We start from the raw sequence: 27,587 nt of genomic DNA, 5'->3' as shown, positions 1-27,587 counted from the left end.
GAAATTCTCACGTTTTATACACTGTAAGCATAACATTATCATTTTTGTTCCACTAAATTGTTTTTTCTTTGAGATTTTGTTGTTCTTATGTATTTGGCTTGGTTTACTCTTAGATGTGACTCCTTTAAATGTTTATGGAACTTCTCAAAATATGAAAGTTTAAAGTCTAAAGTTTTAATATTGTTGTTTCTTCTCTTTCTTGAGGTTTATGATGGGTTGAATTATATTATTGGTCTTCTCAAAAAATAACTTTTGGATTTGCTTATTCTTCTTACTCTTTCTTTTCCTCTTTCACTAATTGCAGCTTGTTGTTTTTATTAATGATATCATCCTTGTTTCCTTTGATTTATTTTATAGTTTTTTTCTAATTTCCCTAGCTAAGTATTAAATTCCTTTTGTTTTCTTGATAATGAAGCATTGAAGGCCATAAATAAAACATTTTCTTGACCCCTTAGATTTTGATATAAATTGCTCCCATTTTTTTAACTTAAATTTATGTTATTGATTTCCTCTTTGAATCAGTAGCTATTTTTTTCAACAAGGTTGTGTCTTAAGTCCCATACAGTTAACATTTATTATGACCATCTTTATTTTTTTCTAATTACTGTGAATCATAATCAGATAGTGTTTCTTGTGGAATCACTGCTTCAAAAAATTTCTTAATAGGTTTTCTTTATGGTCTAATACAGAATTATCCAATAAAAATATAATGCAAGCCACATTGTAATTGAAAGCTTTCTAGTAGACATATTATAAAAAGCAAAATGAGGGCTAAAATGAATTTTAATAATATATTTTATTGATCAAAATATCAAAAACATTATCCATTAAACATAGTCAATATAGAAAATTTTTCAGGTGCTCATTTGCCATTGTTTCTTCCAGTTCTATGGAGCTATAATTGGCACACAGCACTGTGTAAGCTTATGGACAGCATAGTGATTGACGTACCTAGATCATGAGATGTTTGCCACAATAAGCTCAGTGAACACCCATCATCTCAGATGGATACAAAATTAAAGGAACAGAGGACTTCCTAGGTGGCGCAGTGGTAATGAATCCTCCTGCCAATGCAGGGGACACGGGTTCGAGCCCTGTCCTGGGAAGATTCCACATGCCATGGAGTAACTAAGCCCGTGCACCACAACTATAGAGTCTGTGCTCTAGAGCCCGTGAGCCACAACTACAGAGCCTATGTGCTGCAACTATTGAAGCCCACGAGCCTAGGGCCCATGCTCCACAACAAGAGAAGCCACTGCAGTGAGGAGCCTGCACACCACAATGAAGAGTAGCCCCTGCTCGCAACAACTAGAGAAAGCCTGTGTGCAGCAACGAAGACCCAACACAGCCAATAAATAAATTAAATAAGTAAATAAAAATAAATTTATAAAAAAAAAATTAAAGGAACAGAAAGAAATTTTTTCCTCATTCTGAGAACTCTTACAATTTACTCTCTGAACAACTTTCATAACTATATTTATCATAGTTTACATTGCATTTCCTAATACTTTCTCTTATAATTGGAAGTTTGTACCCTTTGACTACCTTCATCCAATTCCTGTCCCCACCCCCCCACCTCACCCCCATCCCCTGCCTCTGGTAGCCACACATCAGATTTCTATTTCTAAGAGTTTGTCTGTTTTTGAAGTATAATTGACTTACAGCACTATGTTAGTTCCTATCAAACAACATAGTGATACAGTACTTCCATACACTTCAAAATAATCACCACGATAAATCCAGTTATGATATTCACTCTAGAAAGACATCACATAACTATTGACTATATTTCTCACACTCTTATTTCATCTTTTGCATCTGAAGTTTGTATCTTAATCCCCCTCACCCTTTTCTCTCCTTCTCCCACTCCCCTCCACTCTGTCAACCGCCTGTTCTCTGTATCTTTGAGTCTGTTTCTGTTTTGTTATGGTTGTTCATTTCCTTTGCCTTTTATTTTCCACATAAAAGTGAAATCTCTTAGTATTTGTCTTTGTCTGTCTGACTTATTTCACTTAGCATAATACCCTCTAGGCCCATCCGTGTTGTCACAAATGACAAGATGCCATTTTTTTATGGCCGAGTAATGTTCAATAGCCAATATGCATGTCTTCTGTAGGTAATGCTGCAAGGAACATGGGGATGCATGTATCTTTTCTAATTAGTGTTTTCATTTCTTTGGATAAACACCCAGGAGTGGAATTGCTGGATCATATGGTAGTTCTATTTTTAACTTTTTGAGCATCTCCTTACTGTTTTCCATGGTGGCTGCACCAATTTATATGGACTCCAACAGTGCACTAGAATTCCCTTTTCTCTACCTCCTTGCCAACCCTTGTTATTTGTTGTCTTTTTGACAATAGCCATTCTGACAGGTGTGAGGTAATAGCTCATTGTGGTTTTGATTTGCATTTCCTTGATGATTAGTAATGTTGAGCATCTTTTCATGTGCCTGTTGGCCACCTGTATGTCTTCTCTGGATAATGTCTGTCGAGGCCTCTGCCTGTTTTTAATCATGCTGTTTGTTGTTGTTGTTGTTGACTTGTGTGAGTTCCTTCTGTATTTTGGATATTAACCCCTTGTCAGATATATGAGTTGCACATATCTTCTCCATTCAGTAAGTGGGCTTTCCCTTTTGTTAATCATTTCTTTTGCTGTTCAAAAGATTTTAGTGTGATATCATCCCAGTTGTTTATTTTGCTTTTGTTTCCCTTGCTTGAGATGACATATCCAAAAAAATTACTAATATTGAAGTTGAAGAGCATGCTGCCTTAGTTTTCTTGTAGAAGTCTTATGGTTTCAGGTCTTACGTTTAAGTCTTCAATCTATTCTGAATTTATTTTTGGGCATGATGTGAGAGAGTAATCCCGTTTGATTGTTTTGTATGTAGCTGTCCAGTTTTCCCAACACCATTTACTGAGGAGGCTGTCTTTCCCCCATTGTATATTTTTACCTCCTGTGTCATAGATTAATTGTCCATAAAAGTGTGGGCGTATTTCTGCTCTATATTCAATTCAATTGATCTATGTGTCTGTTTTTGTACCAGTACCATCCTGTGTTGTTTTGGATTTTTTTTTTTTGATTCTCAACATTTTTGCTTAAAAAATAGCAGTGGGGTATATAACTGTATGACCATAGTTTTTTGTTTTGTTTTGTTTTGTTTTTGGCCATGCAGCATGTAGGATCTTAGTTCCCTCCCCAGGGTCGGAAGCCATGCCACCTCATTGGAAGCAGGGCCTCTTAACCACGGGAGTGCAAGGGAAGTCCCATGACCATAGTTTCATATTTCCAAATGAACATTTCAAAATATCCACAGCTTTTATTACTTACGTGTCCAGATTCTACCAGTTCTCTTTGGCTTCTTTATCCTTCTTTTTTTAAACCTCACTAGGATCATCATTTCTCTTTCTGACAAGGGATGTTCATTTGTGATGGTTTCTGGTGTATCAGATATGGCATGTACAGCTGCGGACACAGGTTGGGTAGCCCTCACAGCTACCATGCATTAGCATTAACAGCAAGAAGAAGTTTTTTACAAGGTGTTTCCTCTATGTGTATCATCCCACAAATTGCCTTCAATCATAAACTGAAGTAGCATACTGTTTTCATCACTGTAGCTTTGTAGGATAGTTTGAAACCAGGGAGCATGATGCCTCCAGTTCCGGTCTTTTTACAGTTGAAGTATAGTTAATTTAGAATGTTGTGTTAGTTTCTGTTGTACAGCATAGTGATTCAGATATATTTTCGTTTTCAGATTCTTTTCCATTATAGATTATTACAAGGTATTGAATATAGTTCTCTGTTCTATACAGTAGGAACTTGCTATGTATCCATTTTATATGCAGTGATGTGTATCTGTTAATCCCAAGCTCCTAATTTAACCCTACTCTCTCTTTCCCCCTAGGTAACCATAAGTTTCTTTAGTGTCTATGAGTCTGTTTCTGTTTTGCAAATAAGTTCGGTTGTAACATATATTTAGATTGCACATAGAGTGCTATCACATGCTATTTATCTTTCTTTGTCTGACTTACTTCACTTAGCATGATAATCCCTAGGTCCATCCATGTTGCCACTTCAGTTGTGTTCTTCTCTCTCAAGACTTTTTTTTTTTGGTTATTCAGGGTCTTTTTTGTTTCCATACACATTTTAGAATTATTTGTTTTTGTTTTGTGAGAAATGCCATTGCTGTTTTGATAGGCATTGTATTGAATCTCTGGTTTGCCTTGGGTAGTACTGTCATTTTAACAATATCAATTCTTCCCATCCATGAACACAGCATACCTTTCCATCTGTTTGTGTCAACTTCAGTTTCTTTCATCAGTGTCTTATACTTTTCCAAATATAGATCTTTTACCTCCTTAGTTAGATTTATTGCTAGGTATTTCATTTTTATGATGTGATTGAAAATAGAACTGTATCATTAATTTCTTTTTTTTGATAGTTCATTGTTGGTGTATAGAAAAGCAACAGAGTTCTGTATAATAATTTTGTATACTGCAACTTTAACCAATTCGTTGATGAGTTCCAGTAGTTTTTGATGGCATCTTTAGGATTTTGTATGTATAATGAGTGTCATGGCATCTGTAAAGAGTGACAGTTTTACTTCTTCCTCTCCAATTTGGATTCCTTTTATTTCTTTTTCTTGTCTGATTGCTGTGGCCAGGCCTTACAATATTGTGTTTATTAAAAGTGGCAAGAGTCTTGTTCCTGATCTTAGAGGAAATGCTTTCAGCTTTTCACCACTGGGTATGATGTTGGTTGTGGGCTTGTCATATATGACCTTTATTAGTTTGAGGTATTTGACCACTATACCGACTTTGTAGAGAGTCTTTTTTTTTAAAATTATAAATGGATGTTGAATTTTGTCAAAAGGTTTTCCCCTATCTACTGAGATGATCATATGACTTTTAATCTTCAGTTTATTAATATGGCATATTACAGTGATTGATTTGCAGATATTGAACAATCCTTGCATCCCTGGGATAAATGCCACTTGATCTTGGTGTATAAACATTTTAATGTATCATTGAGTCCAGTTTGCAAATATTTTATTGAGAATATTTTCATGTATGTTCATCAGTGATATTGCTCTGTAATTTGTGTGTGTGTGTAATCTTTGGTTTTGGTGTCAGGGCAATGCTGGCCTCACAGCATTAGAAGCATTCCCTCCTCAGGTGAGTCTGATCCAGGCACCTTTCAGATTACTGCTTCTGCTCTGGGTCCTAGAGTGTGTGAGGCTTTGTGTGTACTCTTGGAGAGTGGAGTCTCTATATCCTACAGTCCCCTGACTGTCCTGAAATTACGCCCCACTGGCCTTTAAAGCCCAATATTCTGGAAGCTCTTCTTCCTTGTTCAGGACTCCTAGGCTGGGAAGCCCAATGTTGGCTCATATCCGTCACTCCTTAGGGAGAACTTCTGCAATTGTAATCATCCCCCATTTGTGGGTTGACTACCCAGGGGTATGGATCTTGGCTCTACCTTGTCTCCACCTCTCCTACATGTCTTGTTAAGGTTCTTTCTTTATACATTTAATTGTAGAAGATCTTTTCTGCTAGTCTTCAGGTCTTTCTCATCAATGTTTACTCTGTAAATTTTAATATTGGTGTGCTTGTGGGAGGAAGTGATCTCAAGGTCTTCACAGTCCTTCATCTTGGGCACTTCCCTCAATATAAATTTATTAATGAGATATTTCACATTCTTAAATCTCCTACTAAGTCTTCATTATCTGGTATGTATTTTAAACTAAGAGCACATATCAATTTGGACTGTACACATTTCAAGTGCTCAACAGTCATGTGTAGCTAGTGGCTACTATATCAGGCAGCATATGATCAACATTGGTAAACATTCCATAGATAAACCAAAAACTATATATTTTTAATTTTTCTATTAAGAAAACTCAGCATGCTCAGTTCTGAAAATGCTGTCTTAAAATATTTTCCCATGTAATTGAATTTTGTTCGATTTACTTTTGAAATTTTTAATAGATTTTAGTTTAAACATATAGCTGCTAGATTGGTACACATAGGTTTATGACTGCTATGTTTTCTTCATAAAATTTTCCTTTTAAAAATATTTAATTGTAGTCAAACACCCCTAACATAAGATTTATCATCTTAATCATTTTCAGTGTACAGCTTAGTAGAGTTAATTACACTCACATTGCTGTGCAGCCCATCTCTCCATAACTCTTCATCTTGAAAAACTGAAACTCTATATCCCTGAAACAACATCTCCCCATTTCCTCCTTTCCCTAGTCCTGGCAGTCACCCTTTTACTCTCTGTCTCTATGAATTTGACTACTCTAGGTACCTCCTATAAGTGGAAATATACAGTATATTTCTTTTTGATACTGACATTTCTCTTAACATCTAGGTCTCTAGGTTTATTCTTGTTGTCATATTTGTCAGGCTTTCCTTCCAGTTTTTAAAATATTTATTTATTTATTTATTTAATTTTTTTCTTTTATTGAGCTATAATTGACATACAATAAACTGCTTATATTTAAAGTGTACCATTTGATATTTTTTCTTATTAGTCATGTATGTATGTCAATTCAAATCTCCCAAATCATCCCACTCCAACCCCTCCCCACCCCGCAACTTCCCCACCTTGGTTTCCATATGTTTGTTCTCTACATCTGTGTCTCTATTTCTGCCTTGCAAGTTGGTTGATCTGTACCATTTTTCTAGATTCTGCATATATGCATTAATATATGATACTTATTTTTCTCTTTCTGACTTACTTCACTCTGTATGACAGTCTCTACATCCATCCATGTCTCTACAAATGTCCCAATTTCACTTCCTTTTATAGCTGAGTAATATTCCATTGTAGATATGTACCACATCATCTTTATCCATTCCTCTGTTGATGGACATTTAGGTTGCTTCCATGACCTGGCTATTGTAAGTAAATAGTGCTGCAATGAATATTGGGGTATGTGTGTCTTTTTGAATTATGGTTTTCTCTGGGTATATGCCCAGTAGTGGGATTGCCTGGTCATATGGTAATTCCATTTTTAGTTTTATAAGGAACCTCTATACTGTTCTCCATAGTGGCTGTATCAATTTACATTCCCACAACAGTGCAAGAGAGTTCCCTTTTCTCCACATCCTGTCCAGCATTTACTGTTTGTAGATTTTCTGAGGATGCCCATTCTAACTGGTGTGAGGTGATACTCATTGTAGTTTTGATTTGCATTTCTCTAGTAATTACTGATGTTGAGCAGCTTTTCATGTGCCTCTTGGCCATCTGTATGTCTTCTTTGGAGAAATGCCTATTTAGGTCTTCCATCCATTTTTGGATTGAGTTGTTTGTCTTTTTGATATTGAGCTGCATGAATTGTTTATATATTTTGGAGATTAATCCTTTGTCTGTTGATTCGTTTGCAAATATTTTCTCCCATTCTGAGGGTTGTCTTTTCATCTTGTTTATAGTTTCCTTTGCTGTGCAAAAGCTTTAAAGTTTCATTAGGTCCCACTTGTTTATTTTTGTTTTTATTTCCATTACTATAGAAGGTGGGTCAAAAAAGATCTCGCTGTGATTTAGCCAAAGAGTGTTCTTCCTATGTTTTCCTCTAAGAGTTATATGGTGTCTGGCCTTACATTTAGGTTGTTAATCCATTTTGAGTTTATTTTTGTGTATGGTGTTAGGGAATGTTCTAATTTCATTCTTTTACATGTAGTTGTCCAGTTTTCCCAGCACCACTTATTGAAGAGGCTGTCTTTTCCCCATTGTATATCCTTGCCCTCTTTGTCATTGATTAGTTGACCATCCTTCCGTTTTAAGGCTGAAAAATATTCCATTTTATAGATAGACCACATTTTGCTTATCTATTCATCTGCCAATAGACACAGGTGGCTTTCACCTTGTGGCTATTGTGAATAATGCTGCTATGAACATGGGTGTACAAACATCTCTTTGAGATGCTGCTTTCAATTCTTTTGGGTATATACCCAGAAGTGAAATTGCTGGATCATTTGGTATTTCTGTTTTCAATTTTTTGAAGAGTTGCCATACTGTTGTCCATGGCTGGTGCAGCATTTTACATTCCCACCAACAGTACACAGGGGTTCCAATTTCTCCACATAGTGTCCAAGACTTGCTTTCTATTTTTATTCTTTCTTTGTTTTTTTTCTTTCTTTTCTTTTTTTAATGATAGCTATCCTAATGGGTGTGAAGTGACATCTCATTGCAGTTTTGATTTGCATTTCTCTAATGATTTAAGATTTTGAGGGTCTTTTCACATGCTTATTGGTCACTTGCACAACTTCTTTTGAGAAATGTCTAAGTCCTTTGCCCATTTTTGAATCAGGTCTTTTTGTTGTTGAGTTTTAGGAGTTCTCTATATATTCTGGATATTAATCCCTTATCAGATATATGATTTGCCAATATTTGCTCGCATTCTATGCTTTGCCTTTTTACTCTGTTGACAATGTCTTTTGATGTACACATTTAAAATTTTTTCATGATGTCCCTTTGTTAATTTTTCATTTACTGTGACTTTGGTGTAATTTTGAAGAAATCTTCGGCAAATACAATGTTGTGAAGTATTGTGCTATGTCGTCTTCAAAGAGTTTCAGAGTTTTAGGTCTTACATTTAGGGTTTGATTTATTTTGAGTTAATCTTTTCTATGGCATTAGTAAGAGTCCAAATTAATTTTTACATTTGGACACCCTGTTTTCTCAGCATCATTTTTTGAAAAGACTATCCCTATTGAATATTCTTGGCACCCTTGCCAAAAATAACTTGACCATATATGTGAAGTCTATCTCTTTTAACTCGAAAAGTTTCTTTAACTGTTGCGGGACAAAAAGTTGTGTGAGAGCATTGGTCTGATAGTAGCTAGTCCTATCAGAAGCCAGAAATGTATCTAGGTGAATTTCAAAATATTTTTTTAGTCATATTACAAATCCCAGTGAAATTTTGCTTGGCCTGCCGTTACATCTATAGCTTCACTTGGGGCAAAACCAAGAGTGTTACAATGTGAAATCTTCCCTGGCAAGGTGTATGTCTCTTCATTTATTTGATTCTAGTCTAGAGTTATATCTCTAACTGGAGCAGAAGAAACACCACCACCATTTCCAATCCCCTCGTGCACTGTGTATCCTTACTTGGCTTATAGGATCTGTGTTAGGTTGAGTGGTAAACACATGGCAGCTGATCACAGTGAGGAAAGCCAAAATGTTGTCCTGGATACTCGCCAACAGGCATCCACTGCAGTTAGAGCCAGACCAGCAACAGGGGCTACTGATCTCCTAGCAGAACAAATGGGATCTGACTCTGCTAACATGCTGCTTCTGCCACCAGATAGGGTGCTGCTAGATTCCTGGTGCCTGGGAAGAAGCACAGCAGCTTCTCTTGGTACCCACACTGACAGCAGCTGCAGCAGCAACAACGAACTTGAAGGCCCACCTTCCTGGCCTCCCTGCTCACGTCCCAGACATTTGGCGCCCCTTCCCTGCTGAGAGAAAGCTGTCTTAGCAATGTTATATATTTTCCTGGATGTGCTCCATGTTCACCCATGATTGGTGGAAAGAGTTTAAAGACTTATGAAATAAGGTCACCTCCGGCTGAGAGGTTCTGGTTGGGGACTAGGGCGTAGGTAACTCCTCAGAGCTCAGGCACAGCCCCAGAGAACAAGATTAACAGCAAAGTAGGAGGTGAACAAAGGGAATGGGCAGGCACAGCTTTGCTTTGGGAATTGGATGAGAAACAAGAGGGTGAACTACAGTGGTCCCCAGAGGGAGTGGCAGAGTCAATTGAGTTTTTCCAAGATAAGGGGGAGTGGTCTTTCGTGAAAGCAGAGGTGATGAAACACAGGGATAGACTTATTCTGTAATGATTAATAAAAGGAGGGCACATTGCCTTCCAATTACATGCTATTTTGCTTAAGTGACTTCATAAGATAAAATAAAGAAAACAAATATAAGAGGCACAGGCTGACCGCAAAGTCAGTTGATTTTGGCTTCTGCGGTGATGGCTCTGGGACTGCAGCGTCCCTGGCAGGTGCTTGCTGGACTCTTGCTCTGCCTGTGCATCGGGCGATGGGCAGAGGCTGGGAAGGTGCTGGTGGTCCCCATGGACGGCAGCCACTGGCTCAGCATGCGGGAGGCTGTGCGGGAGCTCCACGCCAGAGGCCACCAAGCAGTGGTCCTTTCTCCGGAGGTGAATATGCATATCAGGGCAGCGGACTTTTTCACCTTAAAAACCTATACCAGTTCATACACCCAGGATGAATTTGATTCTCTCCTGATGAGCCATGTTCATGTGCATTTTGAAAGAGTACATTTTCTAACACTGTTTTTGAAAGCTATGACAATTTTGAAAAAAGGAACTTTGATGTTTGAGAGGTTTTGTGAGGATCTGTTGTATAACAAGGACCTGATCAGTCACCTGAATGCCAGCTCCTTTGATGTGGTTTTAACGGATCCTGTTTACCCCTGCGGAGCAGTGCTGGCTAAGTACCTGTCGATTCCGGCTGTGTTTTTTTTGCGTTCCGTTCCGTGTGACTTAGATGCTGAGGGCACAGCGTGTCCAAACCCTTTCTCCTATGTTCCTAGGTTATTAACAACGAATTCAGACCACATGACATTCTTCCAAAGGGTCAAGAACATGCTCTACCCTCTGAGCCTGATATACATTTGCCGAGTTTCTTTCACTCCTTATGCACGTATGGCCTCTGAGCTTCTCCAGAGAGAGGTGTCGCTGGTGGATATTTTTGGCTCTGCATCCATGTGGCTGTTCAGAGGAGACTTCGTGATGGACTACCCCCGGCCAATCATGCCCAACATGGTGTTCGTTGGGGGTATCAACTGTGCCCACAGGAAACCATTGTCTCAGGTCTGTATTGGTGCTTTTATTCAATCAATGTTCCAATTGGAACACATTTTTTTAAAAAAAACGTACTTCCAGGTTCTTACTTATCTACTGATCTTATTAAAGATTTCCACCTCTCATTCTCCTTCTATCAGTCTCTGGTGAAATAAATTGTTAAAGTGTCTCCAATAGTGTAGTAAAAGTTTGGGATGGTCTTTGAGAGGAATAAGAGGCGGGGTGAGGGTCTTAATAGGGTTGACAAGCAATGGTGTGATTCAACTGTGATTGCCCTTTTGTAAAGGCATCCTCATAATGGTTATGCAATTTCCTCCAGGTGAGTAGGAGCAGAGAACTTGAGGTGTGAATCCATCCATCAGGGGTTTTTCCTTGAGGATGTTCAATAGAAGGATGAAAGAACCGGAAAATTGCATTTGCTGCCCTGTTAGTTCTTAGTGGTTTTGTTTTGGAAGGGCCTGAGGTGTTGTTGTAAGAGACCTAAACACCAAATCGAAGCAGAGGTTTCAGAGAGGTCGAATACATTAAGTGAAAGTGAGACAACGCCAGTGAGAGAAGTCAGTGTCTCCATGATCTGAGAAAGCAATAATTGAGTTCAGCTTTTCAGAGATGGAGCTGTGCTGTCGAGAAATCTTCTGACCAGAAGTTGGTGTCTGGAGTAAAATGTGGGAAGCTACCAGAGTTGAATGGCATGTTAGTTAGGTCTTCTACTTGGGACTCTGAGGTCATCAAAGGATAGTGGTAGGGGCTAGAGAGGAGGTAAAACTGAGCCTATAAATGCAGTGAAGGTGGGGACACTGATGCTGAGAAATGAGTCTGGAAGAGGAAGGGTTTGTTATGAGGGGCTGACCACATCACCAAACCTACTCCAGCCCAAGCCACCCCACCCCAAGTTACCATGATGGGAACTACTGCTTATTTCATAGTTTCAGAGTCTTCTTATGTTATCCCTGAATATTTGGGTTTAATTGAAATCGGACTCTTGGGGGCCAGATTTGTTTCTTAATCCACTGAATTAACCATCATTTTTGTTTTTTTATGTCATATTCACTGAATTTATATTAACGTCCATGACTTTAGATCTCTTACAGTTTTTTTCTTTTCTTTTTCTTATTGGCTGTGTTGGGTATTTTTTGCTGTGCACGGGCTTTCTTTAGTTGTGGTGAGTGAGGGCTACTCTTCATTGTGGTGCATGGGCTCCTCATTGCCATGGCTTCTCTTGCTGTGGAGCTCGGGCTCTAGTGTGGGCTTCAGTAGTTGCAGCACATGGGTTCAATAGTTGTGGCTCACGGGCTCTAAAGCATGGCCTCAATAGTTGTGGCACATGGGCTTAGTTGCTCTGCGGCATGTGGGCTCTTCCTGGAGCAGGGATCGAACCCGTGTTCCCTGCAATGGCAGGCGGATTCTTAACCACTGCACCACCTAGGAAGACCTAGATCTCTTACAGTTTTTGTATTCTTACCTTTGTGTCTCTTTCTATGAATGTGATATATGCAAAGGAGTCTATTTTATTTTTACTAACAGTGTAAATGATCTATTCTATTTGTTTCTTCTTCCTATATACAATGCATTTGCCCAATTATGAAATATGTATCTATGTATTAGATTTGCAAAAAGTGAAAGTAGGGAGGCATTTAAAAAATAATTGCTGCTCTGTCTTTTTACTTTTCGGTGTGAATATGTTCTCTAGAGTAGACTGCATTAGTTCAGATCCTCACAGCCATTTTGTAGGTGAATGGTTGGGTCAATGCCCTAACTATTCTGACCTTAATATTGTCACAGTGAGCACACAAATATTATCTTTATCATTATTTAAAATGTGCCAAGCAGGACAAGGTATGTCAGATGGAGTCATTCACATATGTTTGTGCCAATTTATTTGCTACATGGAAGGTCATTTACAGTGAAATTCTCACGTTTTATACATTGTAAGTACAACATTATCATTTTTGTCCCACTAAATTGTTTTTTACTTTGAGATTTTGTCATTCTTATTTATTTGACTTGGTTTACGCTTAGATGTGACTCCTTTAAATGTTTATGGAACTTCTCAAAATATGAAAGATTAAAGTCTAAAGTTTTAATATTTTTGTTCCTTCTCCTTCTTGAGGTTTATGATGGGTTGAATTATATTATTGGTCTTCTCAAAGAAATAACTTTTGGATTTGCTTATTCTTCTTACTCTTTTCTTTCTCTTTCATTAATTGCAGCTTGTTGTTTTCATTAACGATATCATCCTTGTTTCCTTTGATTTATTTTATAGGTGTTGTTCTAATTTCCCTAGGTAAGTATTGAGTTCCTTTTGTTTTCTTGATAACAAAGCATTGAAGGTCATAAATAAAACAGTTTCTCGATCCCTTAGATTTTGATATAAATTGCTCCCATTTTCTTTTTTTTTTAACTTAAATTTATATTATTGATTTCCTCCTTGGATCAGTGGCTATTTTTTTAAACAATGTTGTTTCTTAATTCTCATACAGTTAAGATTTACTGTCACCATTTTTCTCTTTATTTTTTTCTAATCATTGTGAATCATAATCAAAGAATGTGTCTTGTGGAGTCACTGCTTTAAAAAATTTCTTAATAGGTTTTCTTTAAGGTCTAGTACAGAATTATACGATAGAAATATAATGCAAGTCACATTTGTAACTGAGAGCTTTTTAGCAGGCATATTATAAAAAGCAAAATGAGGGTTAAAATGAATTTTAATATATTTTATTGATCAAATATATAAAAACATTATCCATTAAACATATACTCAATATAGAAAATATTTCAAGTGCTTATTTGCCATTGTTTCTTCCAGTTCTATGGAGCTATAGTTGGCATGCAGCACTGTGTAAGCTTATGGACAGCATAGTGATTGACATACCTAGATCATGAGACGTTTACCACGAGTTTAGTGAACACCCATCATCTTAGATGGATACAAAATTAAAGGAACAGAAAGCAATTTTTTCTTTGTTCTGAGAACTCTTACAATTTACTCTCTTAACAACTTTCATAACTATACTTATCATGTTTTAAACTGCATTCCCTAACACACATTTCCCTTATAATTGGAAGCTTGTACCCTTTGACTGCCTTCAGCCAATTCCCCCCCACCCTGTCCCCATCCCCTGACCCTGGTAGCCACAAATCAGATTTCTATTTCTTTGAGTTTGTTTGTCTGTTTTTGAAGTATAATTGACTTACAGCGCTATGTTAGTTCCTATCACACAAGATAGTGATTCAATACTTCCATACACTTCAAAATAATCACCACGATAAATCCAGGTATAATATTCACTGTAGAAAGATATTACTTAACTATTGAGGGTATTTCTCACACTCTTATTTCATACCTGTGACTCATTTATTTTGCAACTGAAGTTTGTGTCTTAATCCCCCTCACCCTTTTCTCTCCTTCCCCCACTCCCCTCCACTCTGTCAACTGCCTGTTTGTTTTCTATATCTATGAGTCTGTTTCTGTGTTGTTATGGTTGTTCATTTCCTTTGCCTTTTATTTTCCACATAAAAGTGAAATCTCTTAGTATTTGTCTTTGTCTGTCTGACTTATTTCACTTAGCATAATACCCTCTAGGCCCATCCACGTTGTCACAAATGACAAGATGCCATTTTTTTTTTTATGGCCGAGTAATGTTCAATAGCCAATATGCATGTCTTCTGTAGGTAATGCTGCAAGGAACATAGGGATGCATGTATCTTTTCTAATTAGTGTTTTCATTTCTTTGGATAAATACCCAGGAGTGGAATTGCTGGATCATATGGTAGTTCTATTTTTAACTTTTTGAGCATCTCCTTACTGTTTTCCATGGTGGCTGCACCAATTTATATGGACTCCAACAGTGCACTAGAATTCCCTTTTCTCTACCTCCTTGCCAACCCTTGTTATTTGTTGTCTTTTTGACAATAGCCATTCTGACAGGTGTGAGGTAATAGCTCATTGTGGTTTTGATTTGCATTTCCTTGATGATTAGTAATGTTGAGCATCTTTTCATGTGCCTGTTGGCCACCTGTATGTCTTCTCTGGATAATGTCTGTCGAGGCCTCTGCCTGTTTTTAATCATGCTGTTTGTTGTTGTTGTTGTTGACTTGTGTGAGTTCCTTCTGTATTTTGGATATTAACCCCTTGTCAGATATATGAGTTGCACATATCTTCTCCATTCAGTAAGTGGGCTTTCCCTTTTGTTAATCATTTCTTTTGCTGTTCAAAAGATTTTAGTGTGATATCATCCCAGTTGTTTATTTTGCTTTTGTTTCCCTTGCTTGAGATGACATATCCAAAAAAATTACTAATATTGAAGTTGAAGAGCATGCTGCCTTAGTTTTCTTGTAGAAGTCTTATGGTTTCAGGTCTTACGTTTAAGTCTTCAATCTATTCTGAATTTATTTTTGGGCATGATGTGAGAGAGTAATCCCGTTTGATTGTTTTGTATGTAGCTGTCCAGTTTTCCCAACACCATTTACTGAGGAGGCTGTCTTTCCCCCATTGTATATTTTTACCTCCTGTGTCATAGATTAATTGTCCATAAAAGTGTGGGCGTATTTCTGCTCTATATTCAATTCAATTGATCTATGTGTCTGTTTTTGTACCAGTACCATCCTGTGTTGTTTTGGATTTTTTTTTTTTGATTCTCAACATTTTTGCTTAAAAAATAGCAGTGGGGTATATAACTGTATGACCATAGTTTTTTGTTTTGTTTTGTTTTGTTTTTGGCCATGCAGCATGTAGGATCTTAGTTCCCTCCCCAGGGTCGGAAGCCATGCCACCTCATTGGAAGCAGGGCCTCTTAACCACGGGAGTGCAAGGGAAGTCCCATGACCATAGTTTCATATTTCCAAATGAACATTTCAAAATATCCACAGCTTTTATTACTTACGTGTCCAGATTCTACCAGTTCTCTTTGGCTTCTTTATCCTTCTTTTTTTAAACCTCACTAGGATCATCATTTCTCTTTCTGACAAGGGATGTTCATTTGTGATGGTTTCTGGTGTATCAGATATGGCATGTACAGCTGCGGACACAGGTTGGGTAGCCCTCACAGCTACCATGCATTAGCATTAACAGCAAGAAGAAGTTTTTTACAAGGTGTTTCCTCTATGTGTATCATCCCACAAATTGCCTTCAATCATAAACTGAAGTAGCATACTGTTTTCATCACTGTAGCTTTGTAGGATAGTTTGAAACCAGGGAGCATGATGCCTCCAGTTCCGGTCTTTTTACAGTTGAAGTATAGTTAATTTAGAATGTTGTGTTAGTTTCTGTTGTACAGCATAGTGATTCAGATATATTTTCGTTTTCAGATTCTTTTCCATTATAGATTATTACAAGGTATTGAATATAGTTCTCTGTTCTATACAGTAGGAACTTGCTATGTATCCATTTTATATGCAGTGATGTGTATCTGTTAATCCCAAGCTCCTAATTTAACCCTCCTCTCTCTTTCCCCCAGGTAACCATAAGTTTCTTTAGTGTCTATGAGTCTGTTTCTGTTTTGCAAATAAGTTCGGTTGTAACATATATTTAGATTGCACATAGAGTGCTATCACATGCTATTTATCTTTCTTTGTCTGACTTACTTCACTTAGCATGATAATCCCTAGGTCCATCCATGTTGCCACTTCAGTTGTGTTCTTCTCTCTCAAGACTTTTTTTTTTTGGTTATTCAGGGTCTTTTTTGTTTCCATACACATTTTAGAATTATTTGTTTTTGTTTTGTGAGAAATGCCATTGCTGTTTTGATAGGCATTGTATTGAATCTCTGGTTTGCCTTGGGTAGTACTGTCATTTTAACAATATCAATTCTTCCCATCCATGAACACAGCATACCTTTCCATCTGTTTGTGTCAACTTCAGTTTCTTTCATCAGTGTCTTATACTTTTCCAAATATAGATCTTTTACCTCCTTAGTTAGATTTATTGCTAGGTATTTCATTTTTATGATGTGATTGAAAATAGAACTGTATCATTAATTTCTTTTTTTTGATAGTTCATTGTTGGTGTATAGAAAAGCAACAGAGTTCTGTATAATAATTTTGTATACTGCAACTTTAACCAATTCGTTGATGAGTTCCAGTAGTTTTTGATGGCATCTTTAGGATTTTGTATGTATAATGAGTGTCATGGCATCTGTAAAGAGTGACAGTTTTACTTCTTCCTCTCCAATTTGGATTCCTTTTATTTCTTTTTCTTGTCTGATTGCTGTGGCCAGGCCTTACAATATTGTGTTTATTAAAAGTGGCAAGAGTCTTGTTCCTGATCTTAGAGGAAATGCTTTCAGCTTTTCACCACTGGGTATGATGTTGGTTGTGGGCTTGTCATATATGACCTTTATTAGTTTGAGGTATTTGACCACTATACCGACTTTGTAGAGAGTCTTTTTTTTTAAAATTATAAATGGATGTTGAATTTTGTCAAAAGGTTTTCCCCTATCTACTGAGATGATCATATGACTTTTAATCTTCAGTTTATTAATATGGCATATTACAGTGATTGATTTGCAGATATTGAACAATCCTTGCATCCCTGGGATAAATGCCACTTGATCTTGGTGTATAAACATTTTAATGTATCATTGAGTCCAGTTTGCAAATATTTTATTGAGAATATTTTCATGTATGTTCATCAGTGATATTGCTCTGTAATTTGTGTGTGTGTGTAATCTTTGGTTTTGGTGTCAGGGCAATGCTGGCCTCACAGCATGTGTTTGGAAGCATTCCCTCCTCTCCTATTTTTTGGAATAGTTTCAGAATGATAGATGTTAACTCTTCTCTAAATGTTTAGTAGAATTCACCTGTGAAGTCATCCAGTTCTGGACTTCAGTTTCTTGGGAGTCTTTATTTCTCATTCAGTTTCATTACTGGTAATTGGTCTGTTCATAGTTTCTATTTCTTCCTGGTTCAGTCCTGGGAGGTTGTACATTTCTAGGAATCTGTCCATGTCTTCTAGGTTGTCCATTTTATTGGCGTATAACTATTCACAGTAATCTTTTATGATCCTTTAAATTTTTTGTGGTATTGGTTGTGACTTCCTTTTTCTTATTTCTGATTTTATTTATTTGGGCCCTCTCTCTTTTTTTTCCCTTTATAAGTCTGGCTGAAGGTTTATCAACTTTGTTTATTCTTTTCAAAGAATCAGTCCTTACTTTAATTGATTTTTAAAATTTCTGCTTTGATCTGTATTAGTTGTTTCTTTATACTAACTTTCAGTTTCATTTATTCTCTTTAGTTGGTTTACATGTAAGGTGAGGTTGTTTATTTGAGATTTTTCTCATTTCCTGAGGTACACTTGTATTTGCTATTAACTTCCCTCTTAGAACTGCTTTTGCTGTTTTCCTTAGATTTTGGATTGTGGTGTTTTCATTTTCATTTATTTCCAGGTATTTTTAAAAATTTCCTCTTTGATTTCTTCAATAACCCATAGTTGTTTAGAAACACACTGTTTAGCCTTCATGTGCTTGTTTTTTTTGTAGTTTTTCCCATATAGTTGATTTCTGGTTTCATAGCATTGTGGTAGGAAAAGGTGCTTGATACGATTTCAGTCTTCTTAATGTTACTGAGACTTGTTTTGTGGCCTAACATGTGATCTATCCTGGAGAATGTTCCATGTGAGCTTGAAAAGAATGTGTATTCTGCTGCTTTGGATGGAATGTTCTATATATATATGTATCTATTAAGTGTAACTGGCTTAATGTGTTTAAGGGCAGTGTTTTCTTATTGATTTTCTGTCTGAATGAAGTGTCCATTGATATATGTGGGGTTTTCAAGTACCCTAATGTTGTTGTTTACTCTCAGCTTCTCTTTTCAAGGTTGTTAATATTTCCTTTATGTATTTAGGTGCTCCTGTGTTGGGGCCATATATATGCATGTATATGTCTAATGCTGGCCCACTGATAGGTTGGGTGGCATCCTGGAATCTCTGGCTGCAGGCTCTGGGTGTCCTGGAGCAGGCGTCAGCTTGCTGGAGGGTGCGGTGAGGCTCATGGGGTCCCTGGGCTAGTGCTTTTGCACTGGTAGGTGATTCCAGGTCCTGGGCCCTCTGGTGGACAGGGCTAGGTCCTGGGTGGCTGGGCGCTCCCAGGGTGCTAACCTAGCTGGCCTACTAGTAGATGGTTCTGTGTCTCCACTCAACTAGCTACTTGGCATCCTAGTACTGGTGTTTACAGGCTGGTGAGTGGGGCTGGGTCCCAGTGCTTATAAGCTAGTTGGAGGATTCAAAATGGCACTTGCCAGCACAGTATCATCATGGTAGAACAGAACTCCCCACAATGGATGCTGCCAGTGTGTATATCCCCACAATGATCTCCAGTTGCCTCCTCCCTCTCTGGGAGGCTCTCCAAGATCAGCAGGTGGGTTTGACCCAGGCTCCTTTCAGATTACTGCTTCTGCCCTGGGTCTTAGAGTGTCTGAAATTTTGTGTGCACCCTTGGAGAATAGAGTCTCTATCTCCTACAGCCACTGGACTGTCCTGAAAGTAAGTCCCACTGGCCTTTAAAGCCCAATATTCTGGAAGCTCTTCTTCCTTGTTCAGAACTCCTAGGCTGAAAAGCCCAATGTTGGCTCATATACCTCACTCCTTAGGGAGAACCTCTGCCATTGTAATTATCCCCTATTTGTGGGTCATCTGTCCAGGGTTATGGGACTTGACTATGCCATGTCTCTACCTCTCCTACACATCTTGTTGAGGTTCCTTCTTTTATACATTTAGTTGTAGAAGTCTCCAGTCTTCTTCATCAATATTTTTCCTGTAAATTTTAATGTTGGTGTGCTTATGGGAGGAAGTGATCTCAAGGTCTTCCCAGTCCAACCTCTTTGCCAATTCCCTCAAATAAAGTTATTAATGAGATTGTTCACATTTTAAAATTTCATAGTTAAGTCTTTAAAAGCTGGTATGTGTTTCACACTTACAGCACATATCAGTTTGGACTATACACATTTCAAGTGCTCAATAGTCATGTGTAGCTAGTGGCTTCTATGTCAGGCAGCATATGATCAACAATTGTAAATGTTCCATAGATAAGCCAAAAAATATATATATTGAACTTTTCTGTTAAGAAACTCAACATGCCCAGTTATGAAAATGATGTCTTGAAATATTTCCCCATTTAGTTGAATTTTGCTCAACTTAGATCTAGAATTTTAGTAGTTTTTACTTTAAACATGTAGCTGGTACATTGGTACATGTAGGTTTATGACTGCTGTGTTTTCTTCATGAAGTTTGCCATTTAAAAATGTTTAATTTTGGTAAAACAGCCCTAACATAAGATTTACAACCTTCACCATTTTTAAGTGTACAGTTTAGTAGTGTTAATTATACTCACATTGCTGTGCAACCCATCTCTAGAACTCTTCATCCTGAAAAACTGCACCTCTTTATCCCTGAAACAACATCTCCCCATTTCCCCCACTCCCTAGTCCTGGCAATCACCCTTTTTCTTTCTGTCTCTAGGAATTTGACTATTCTAGGTACCTCCTATAAGTGGAATCATATGGTATATCTCTTTTTGATACTGACTTATTTCCATTAGTATCATGGTCTCTAGGTTCATTCATGCTATTATATCTATCATACTTTCCTTCCATTTTATTTTAAAATATTTAGTTTATATATTTTAATTTTTTCTTTTACTGAGATATAATTGACATACCATACACTGCATATATTTAAAGTGTACCATTTGATATTTTTTTATTATTAGTAATATATATATATGTCAATCCCAGTCTCCCAGTTCATCCTCCCTCAACCCACCCACTGTCTGCTTCCCACCTGGTGTTCCATTGTTTGTTCTCTACATTTGTGTCTCTATTTGTGCCTTGCAAGTTGGTTGATTTGTGCTATGTTTCTTATTTCTGCATATATGCATTAGTATACGATATTTTTCTCTTTCTGACTTACTTCACTCTGTATGACAGCCTCTATGTCCATCCATGTCTCTAGAAATGTCCCAATTTTTTTCCTTATTGTGGCTGAGTAACATTCTGTTGTATGTATGTAACACCTCTTCTTTATCTATTCCTCTGTTGATGGACATTTAGGTTGCTTCCATGACCTGGCTATTGTAAACAGTGCTGCAATGAATATTGGGGTATGTGTGTCTTTTTGAATTATGGTTTTCTCTGAGTATATGCCCAGTAGTGGGATTGCCTGGTCATATGGTAATTCCATTTTTAGTTTTTTGAGGAACCTCTATACTGTTCTCCATAGTGGCTGTATCAATTTACATTCCCACGACAGTGCAGGAGGATTCCCTTTTCTCCACATCCTGTCCAGCATTTATTGTTTGTAGATTTTCTGAGGATGCCCATTCTAACTGGTGTGAGGTGATACTCATTGTAGTTTTGATTTGCATTTCTCTAGTAGTTTCTGATGTTGAGCAGCTTTTCATGTGCCTCTTGGCCATCTGTATGTCTTCTTTGGAGAAATGCCTATTTAGGTCTTCCATCCATTTTTGGATTGAGTTGTTTGTCTTTTTGATATTGAGCTGCATGAATTGTTTATATATTTTGGAGATTAATCCTTTGTCTGTTGATTCGTTTGCAAATATTTTCTCCCATTCTGAGGGTTGTCTTTTTGTCTTGCTTATAGTTTCCTTTGCTATGCAGAAGCTTTGAAGTTTCATTAGGTCTCATTTATTTTTGTTTTTTTATTTCCATTACTCTAGGGGGTGGATCAAAAAAGATTTTACTGTGATTTATGTCAAAGAGTGTTCTTCCTATGTTTTCCTCTAGGAGTTTTGTAGTGTCTGGCCTTACATTTAGGTTGTTAATCCATTTTGAGTTTATTTTTGTGTATGGTGTTAGGGAATGTTCTAATTTCATTTTTTACATGTAATTGTCCAGTTTTCCCAGCACCACTCATTGAAGAGGCTGTCTTTTCCCCATTGTATATCCTTGCCCCCTTTGTCATAGATTAGTTGACCATCCTTCCATTTATTTTTTATCCTTCCATTTTAAGGCTGAATAATATTCCATTTTATAGATAGACCACATTTTGCTTATCTATTCATCTGCCAATAGACACAGGTGGCTTTCACCTTGTGGCTATTGTGAATAATGCTGCTACGGACATGAGTGTACAAATATCTCTTTGAGATGCTACTTTCAGTTATTTGGGGTATATAACCAGAAGTGGAATTGCTGGATCATCTGGCATTTCAATTTTTAATTTTTTGAAGAGATGCCATACTATTTTCCACAGTGGCTGCACCATTTTACATTCCCACCAACAGTATATAAGGGTTCCAATTTGTCCACATCCTCTCTTATACTTGTTTTCTGTGGTTTTTTTCCTTTCTTTGTTTTTTTTCTTTTCTTTCTTTGTTTTTTTTTTGGTGATAGCCATCCTAATGGGTGTGAGGTGACATCTCATTGTAGTTTTTTTTTTTTTTCTCATTGTAGTTTTGATTTGCATTTCCCTAATGATTAATGATTTTGAGCATCTTTTCATATGCTTATTGGTCATTTGCATGTCATCTTTTGAGAAATGTCTAAGTCCTCTGCCAGTTTTGAATCAGGTCTTTTTGTTGTTGTTGAGTTTTAGGAGTTCTCTATATATTCTGGATATTAATCCCTTATCAGGTATATGATTTGCCAATATTTGCTTGCATTCTATGTTTTGCCTTTTTGCTCAGTTGACAATATCTTTTGATGCACACATTTCAAATTTTTTTCAATACGTCCACTTTGATAATTTTTCATTAACTGCGCCTTTGGTGTAATTTTCAAGAAATCTTCGGCAAATACAATGTTGTGAAATTTTGTGCTATGTCTTCTTTGAAGAGTTTCAGAGTTTTAGGTCTTACATTTAGGTCTTTGATTTATTTTGAGTTAATCTTTTCTATTGCATTAATAAGAGTCCAAATTAATTTTTACATTTGGACACCCTGTTTTCTCAGCACCATTTTTTGAAAAGACTATCCCTGTTGAATATTCTTGGCACCCTTGCCAAAAATAACTTGACCATATATGTGAAGTCTATCTCTTTTAACTCAAAAAGTTTCTTTAACTGTTGCGGGACAAAAAGTTGTGTGAGAGCATTGGTCTGATAGTAGCTAGTCCTATCAGAAGCCAGAAATGTATCTAGGTGAATTTCAAAATATTTTTTTAGTCATATTACAAATCCCAGTGAGATTTTGCTTGGCCTGCCGTTACATCTATAGCTTCATTTGGGGCAAAATCAAGAGTGTTACAATGTGAAATCTTCACACACAGGATGTATGTCTTTTTGTTTATTTGAGTCTAGTCCAGATTTATATATCTAACCAGAGCAGAGGAAACACCACCACCTTTTCCAATCTCCTGCGTGCACTGTGTATCCTTACTTGGCTTATAGGATCTGTGTTAGGTTGAGTGGTAAACTCATGGCAACTGATCACAGTGAGGAAAGCCAGAAAGTTGCCCTGGATACTCCCTGACAGGCATCCCCTGCAGTTAGAGCCAGACCAGCAACAGGGGCTACTGAGTTCTTAGTAGAACAGGATCCGACCCTGCTAACTTGCTGCTTCTGCCACCAGATAGGGTGCTGCTAGATTCCCGGTGCCTGGGAAGAAGCACAGCAGCTTCTCTTGGTACCCACACTGACAGCAGCTGCAGCAGCAGCAACAACAAGCTTGAAGGCCCACCTTCCTGGCCACCCTGCTCACATCCAAGGCATTTGGCATCCCCTCCCTGCTGAGAGAAGGCTGTCTTAGCAGTGTTATATATTCTCCTGGATGTGCTCCGTGTTCACCCATGGCTGAGAGAAAGAGTTTAAAGAACTGTCAAATAAGGTCAGCTCCAGCAGAGAGGTTCTGGTTGTGGAGTAGTGGGTAGGTGACTCCTCAGAGCTCAGGCACAGCCTCAAGGAACACGGTTAACAGAGAAATAGGAGGTGATCAAAGGAATGGGGAGGCACAGCCTTGCTTTGGGAATTGGATGAGAAACAAGAGAGTGAACTACAATGCCCCCCAGAGAGAACGGCAGAGTCATTTGAGTTTTTCCAAGATAAGGGGGAGTGGTCTTTCCCTGGGTGAAAGCAGAGGTGATGAAACACAAGGATAGACATTCTGTAATGATTAATGTAAGGAGGGCACACTGCCTTCCAATTGCATGCCATTTTGCTTAACTGGCTTGATGATAAGATAAAATAAAGAAAACAAATGCAAGAGGCACAGGCTGAGCGCAAAGTCAGTTGCTTTTGGCTTCTGCCGCGATGGCTCCGGGACTGCAGCGTCCCTGGGAGGTGCTTGCTGGACTCTTGCTCTGCCTGTGCATCGGGCGATGGGCAGAGGCTGGGAAGGTGCTGGTGGTCCCCATGGACGGCAGCCACTGGCTCAGCATGCGGGAGGCTGTGCGGGAGCTCCACGCCAGAGGCCACCAAGCAGTGATCCTTTCTCCGGAGGTGAATATGCACATCAAGGCAGCGGACTTTTTCACCATGAAAACCTACGCCATTCCATTCACCCAGGAAGAATTTGATTATCTCATGATGGGCCGTATTCATCTGTTTTTTGAAAGAGTACATTTTCTAAAGATGTTTTTGAAAGTTATGGCATCTGCTGAAGACGTGTCTTTGATGTTTGCAAGGTCTTGTGAGGTGCTGTTGTATAACAAGGACCTGATCAGTCACCTGAATGCCAGCTCCTTTGATGTGGTTTTAACGGACCCTGTTTACCCCTGCGGGGCGGTGCTGGCTAAGTACCTGTCGATTCCGGCTGTGTTTTTTTTGCGTTCCGTTCCGTGTGACTTAGATGCTGAGGGCACAGCGTGTCCAAACCCTTTCTCCTATGTTCCTAGGTTATTAACAACGAATTCAGACCACATGACATTCTTCCAAAGGGTCAAGAACATGCTCTACCCTCTGAGCCTGATATACATTTGCCGAGTTTCTTTCACTCCTTATGCACGTATGGCCTCTGAGCTTCTCCAGAGAGAGGTGTCGCTGGTGGATATTTTTGGCTCTGCATCCATGTGGCTGTTCAGAGGAGACTTCGTGATGGACTACCCCCGGCCAATCATGCCCAACATGGTGTTCGTTGGGGGTATCAACTGTGCCCACAGGAAACCATTGTCTCAGGTCTGTGTGGTGCGTTTATTCAATCTATGTTCCAAGTGGAACACTTTAAAAAATAACTTACTTCTGGGTGCTCACTTCTCTTCTGATCTTTCTAAAGATTTCCACCTCTCATTCTCCTATCAGTCTTTCGTGAAATAAATTGTTAGAATGTCTCCAGTAGTGCAGTAAATGTTTATGATAGTCCTTGAGAGGAATGAGAGGCAGGGGTGAGGGTCTGTCATAGGACTGACAAGCAATGGTGTGATTCAACCATGATCGCCCTTTTGTAAAATCACCCTTTGTAATGTTTGTGCAATTCTTTGAGTAGGAACAGAGAACTTGAGGTGTGAATTCATCCATCAGGGGTTTTTGCTTCAGGAAGGATGAAGGAACTGGCAGATAGCATTTGCTGCCCTGTTAGTTCTTAGTGGTTTTGTTTTGGAAGGGACTGTGGTGTGGTCACAGGAGATCCAAACACCAAAAGGAAGCAGAGGTTTCAGAGAGGTCGAATACATTAAGTGAAAGTGAGACAATGCCAGAGAGAAGTTGGGGTCTCTGTGATCAGAGAGAGAAATAATTGACTCCAACTGTATTACAGAGGTGGAGCTGTGCTGTCGAGAAGTCTTCTGACCAGAAGTTGGTGTCTGGAGTAAAATGTGGGGAGCTACCAAAGTTGGATGGCATATTAGATAGGTCTTCTACTTGGGACACTGAGGTCATCAAAGGATAGTGGTAGGGGCTAAAGAGGAGGTAAAACTGAGCCTATAAAAGCAGTGAAGTTGGGGACACTGATGCTGAGAAATGAGTCTGGAAGAAGAAGGATTTGTTAGGAGGGGCTGACCACATCACCAAACCTATCCCAGCCTAAGCCACCCCACCCCAAGTTTCCATGATGGGAACTACTGCTTATTTCACAGTTTCAAAGTCTTCTTATGTTAGCCCTGAATATTTGGGTTTAATTGAAATAGGGCTCTTGGGGGCTGGATTTGTCTTTTAATCCACTGAATTAACCATCATTTTTGCCTTTTTATGTCATATTCACTGAATTTTATGTTAACTTCCGTGACGTTAGATCTCTTATAGTTTTTGTGTTTTTACTTTTGTATCTCTTTTTATTAACGTAATATATGTTCTTGCAAAGGACTCTAACTTCATTTTTCTTTTTTTTTTGCTCACACCATAAAGGATCCATTCTACTTGTTTTTTTCTTCCTATATGCAGTGCATTTGCCCAATTATGAAATATGTATGTATCTGTTAGATTTGTAAAAAGTCAAAGTAGGGAGGCATTTAAAAATTAATTGCTGCTCTTTCTTTTTACTTTTCGGTGTGAGTATATTCTCTAGAGTAGACTGCATTAGTTCAGATCCTCACAGCCATTTTGTAGATGAAGGACCTTGGGTGGATGCCCTAACCATTCTGACCTTAATATTGTCACAGTGAGCACACACATATTATCTATTATCATTATTAAAAATGTTGAAAGCAGGACAAGGTTTGTCAGATGGAGGATTTTAGATATGTTTGTGCCAATTTATTTGGCACATGAAAGGTCATTTACAGTGAAATTCTCATGTTTTATACATCATGAGCACAACATTATCATTTTTGTTCCACTAAATTGTTTTTTCTTTGAGATTTTGTCGTTCTTATGTGCTTGGCTTGGTTTACTCTTAGATGTGACTCCTTTAAATGTTTATGGAACTTCTCAAAATATGAAAGATTAAAGTCTAAAGTTTTAATATTTTTGTTCCTTTTCCTTCTTGAGGTTTATGATGGGTTGAATTATATTATTGGTCTTCTCAAAGAAATAACTTTTGGATTTGCTTATTCTTCTTACTCTTTTTTCTCTTTCATTAATTGCAGCTTGTTGTTTTTATTAATGATATCATCCTGTTTCCTTTGATTTATTTTATTGTTGTTTTTCTAATTTCCCTAGGTAAGAATTCAGTTCCTTTTGTTTTCTTTTTTCTTTTTTTAAATTAATTAATTTATTTTTGGCTGCATTGGCTCTTTGTTGCTGCAAGTGGGGTTTCTCTAGTTGTGGCGAGCAGGGGCCACTCTTTGCAGTGACTTTTATTGTGCAGCATGGGCTCTAGGAGCACGGGCTTCAGTAGTTGTGGCACGTGGGCTCAGTAGTTTTGGCACTCGGGCTTAGTGCCAGACCAAGACTCATACCTGTGTCCCCTGCATTGGCAGGCAGATTCTTAACCACTGTGCCACTAGGGAAGTCCATCCTCATGTTCTGTTAATAACACAGAATTGAAGGTCATAAATAACACATTTCCTTGATCTCTTAGATTTTGATATAAATTGCTCCCATTTTCTTTTTTTTTTTTAACTTAAATTTATGTTATTGATTTCCTCTTTGAATCAGTGGCTATCTATTTTTTTTAATCAAGGTTGTGTCTTAATTCCCATACAGTTAAGATTTATTGTGGCCATCTTTGTCTTATTTTTTGCTACTTATTTTGAATTATAATCAAAGAATGTTTCTCGTGGAGCCACTGCTTCAAAAAATTTCTTAATAAGTTTTCTTTATGGTCTAGTACAGAAATATCCAATAGAAATATAATGCAAGCCACATTTGTAATTGAAAGCTTTCTAGTAAACATATTATAAAAAGCAAAATGAGGGTTAAAATGAATTTTACTAATATATTTTATTGGTCAAATATATCAAAAACATTATCCATTAAACATATACTCAAAGTAGA

The 27,587-nt window shown here is 37.8% G+C and overlaps 2 protein-coding genes across 3 annotated transcripts in view; both read left to right on the top strand.

Moving 5' to 3' along the window:
* The window catches only part of LOC130858127 (UDP-glucuronosyltransferase 1-6-like), a 97,768-nt gene that overhangs the window by 23,442 nt on the left and 46,739 nt on the right, over positions 1–27,587 (top strand). Inside the window, exon 1 of one of the 2 annotated variants that reach the window (XM_057744014.1) lies at positions 23,989–24,893. The exons of the other annotated variant lie outside the window; for it this stretch is intronic. Coding sequence (XP_057599997.1) covers positions 24,030–24,893 — 864 coding nt within the window. The 5' untranslated portion in view covers positions 23,989–24,029. Of the gene's footprint in view, positions 1–23,988; positions 24,894–27,587 lie in introns of those variants that run through there. 2 annotated transcript variants of the gene reach the window in all.
* LOC130858358 (UDP-glucuronosyltransferase 1A3-like) lies at positions 9,965–11,183 on the top strand. The gene is made up of 2 exons (XM_057744678.1): positions 9,965–10,843; positions 11,154–11,183. The coding sequence occupies exons 1-2, from the start codon at positions 9,980–9,982 to the stop codon at positions 11,181–11,183; spliced, it is 894 nt and encodes a 297-aa protein (XP_057600661.1). The 5' UTR covers positions 9,965–9,979.

Source organism: Hippopotamus amphibius, chromosome 8, assembly GCF_030028045.1.
Source record: "Hippopotamus amphibius kiboko isolate mHipAmp2 chromosome 8, mHipAmp2.hap2, whole genome shotgun sequence".
NCBI lineage: Eukaryota > Metazoa > Chordata > Mammalia > Artiodactyla > Hippopotamidae > Hippopotamus > Hippopotamus amphibius.
This window is presented reverse-complemented; position numbering and strand designations above follow the sequence as displayed.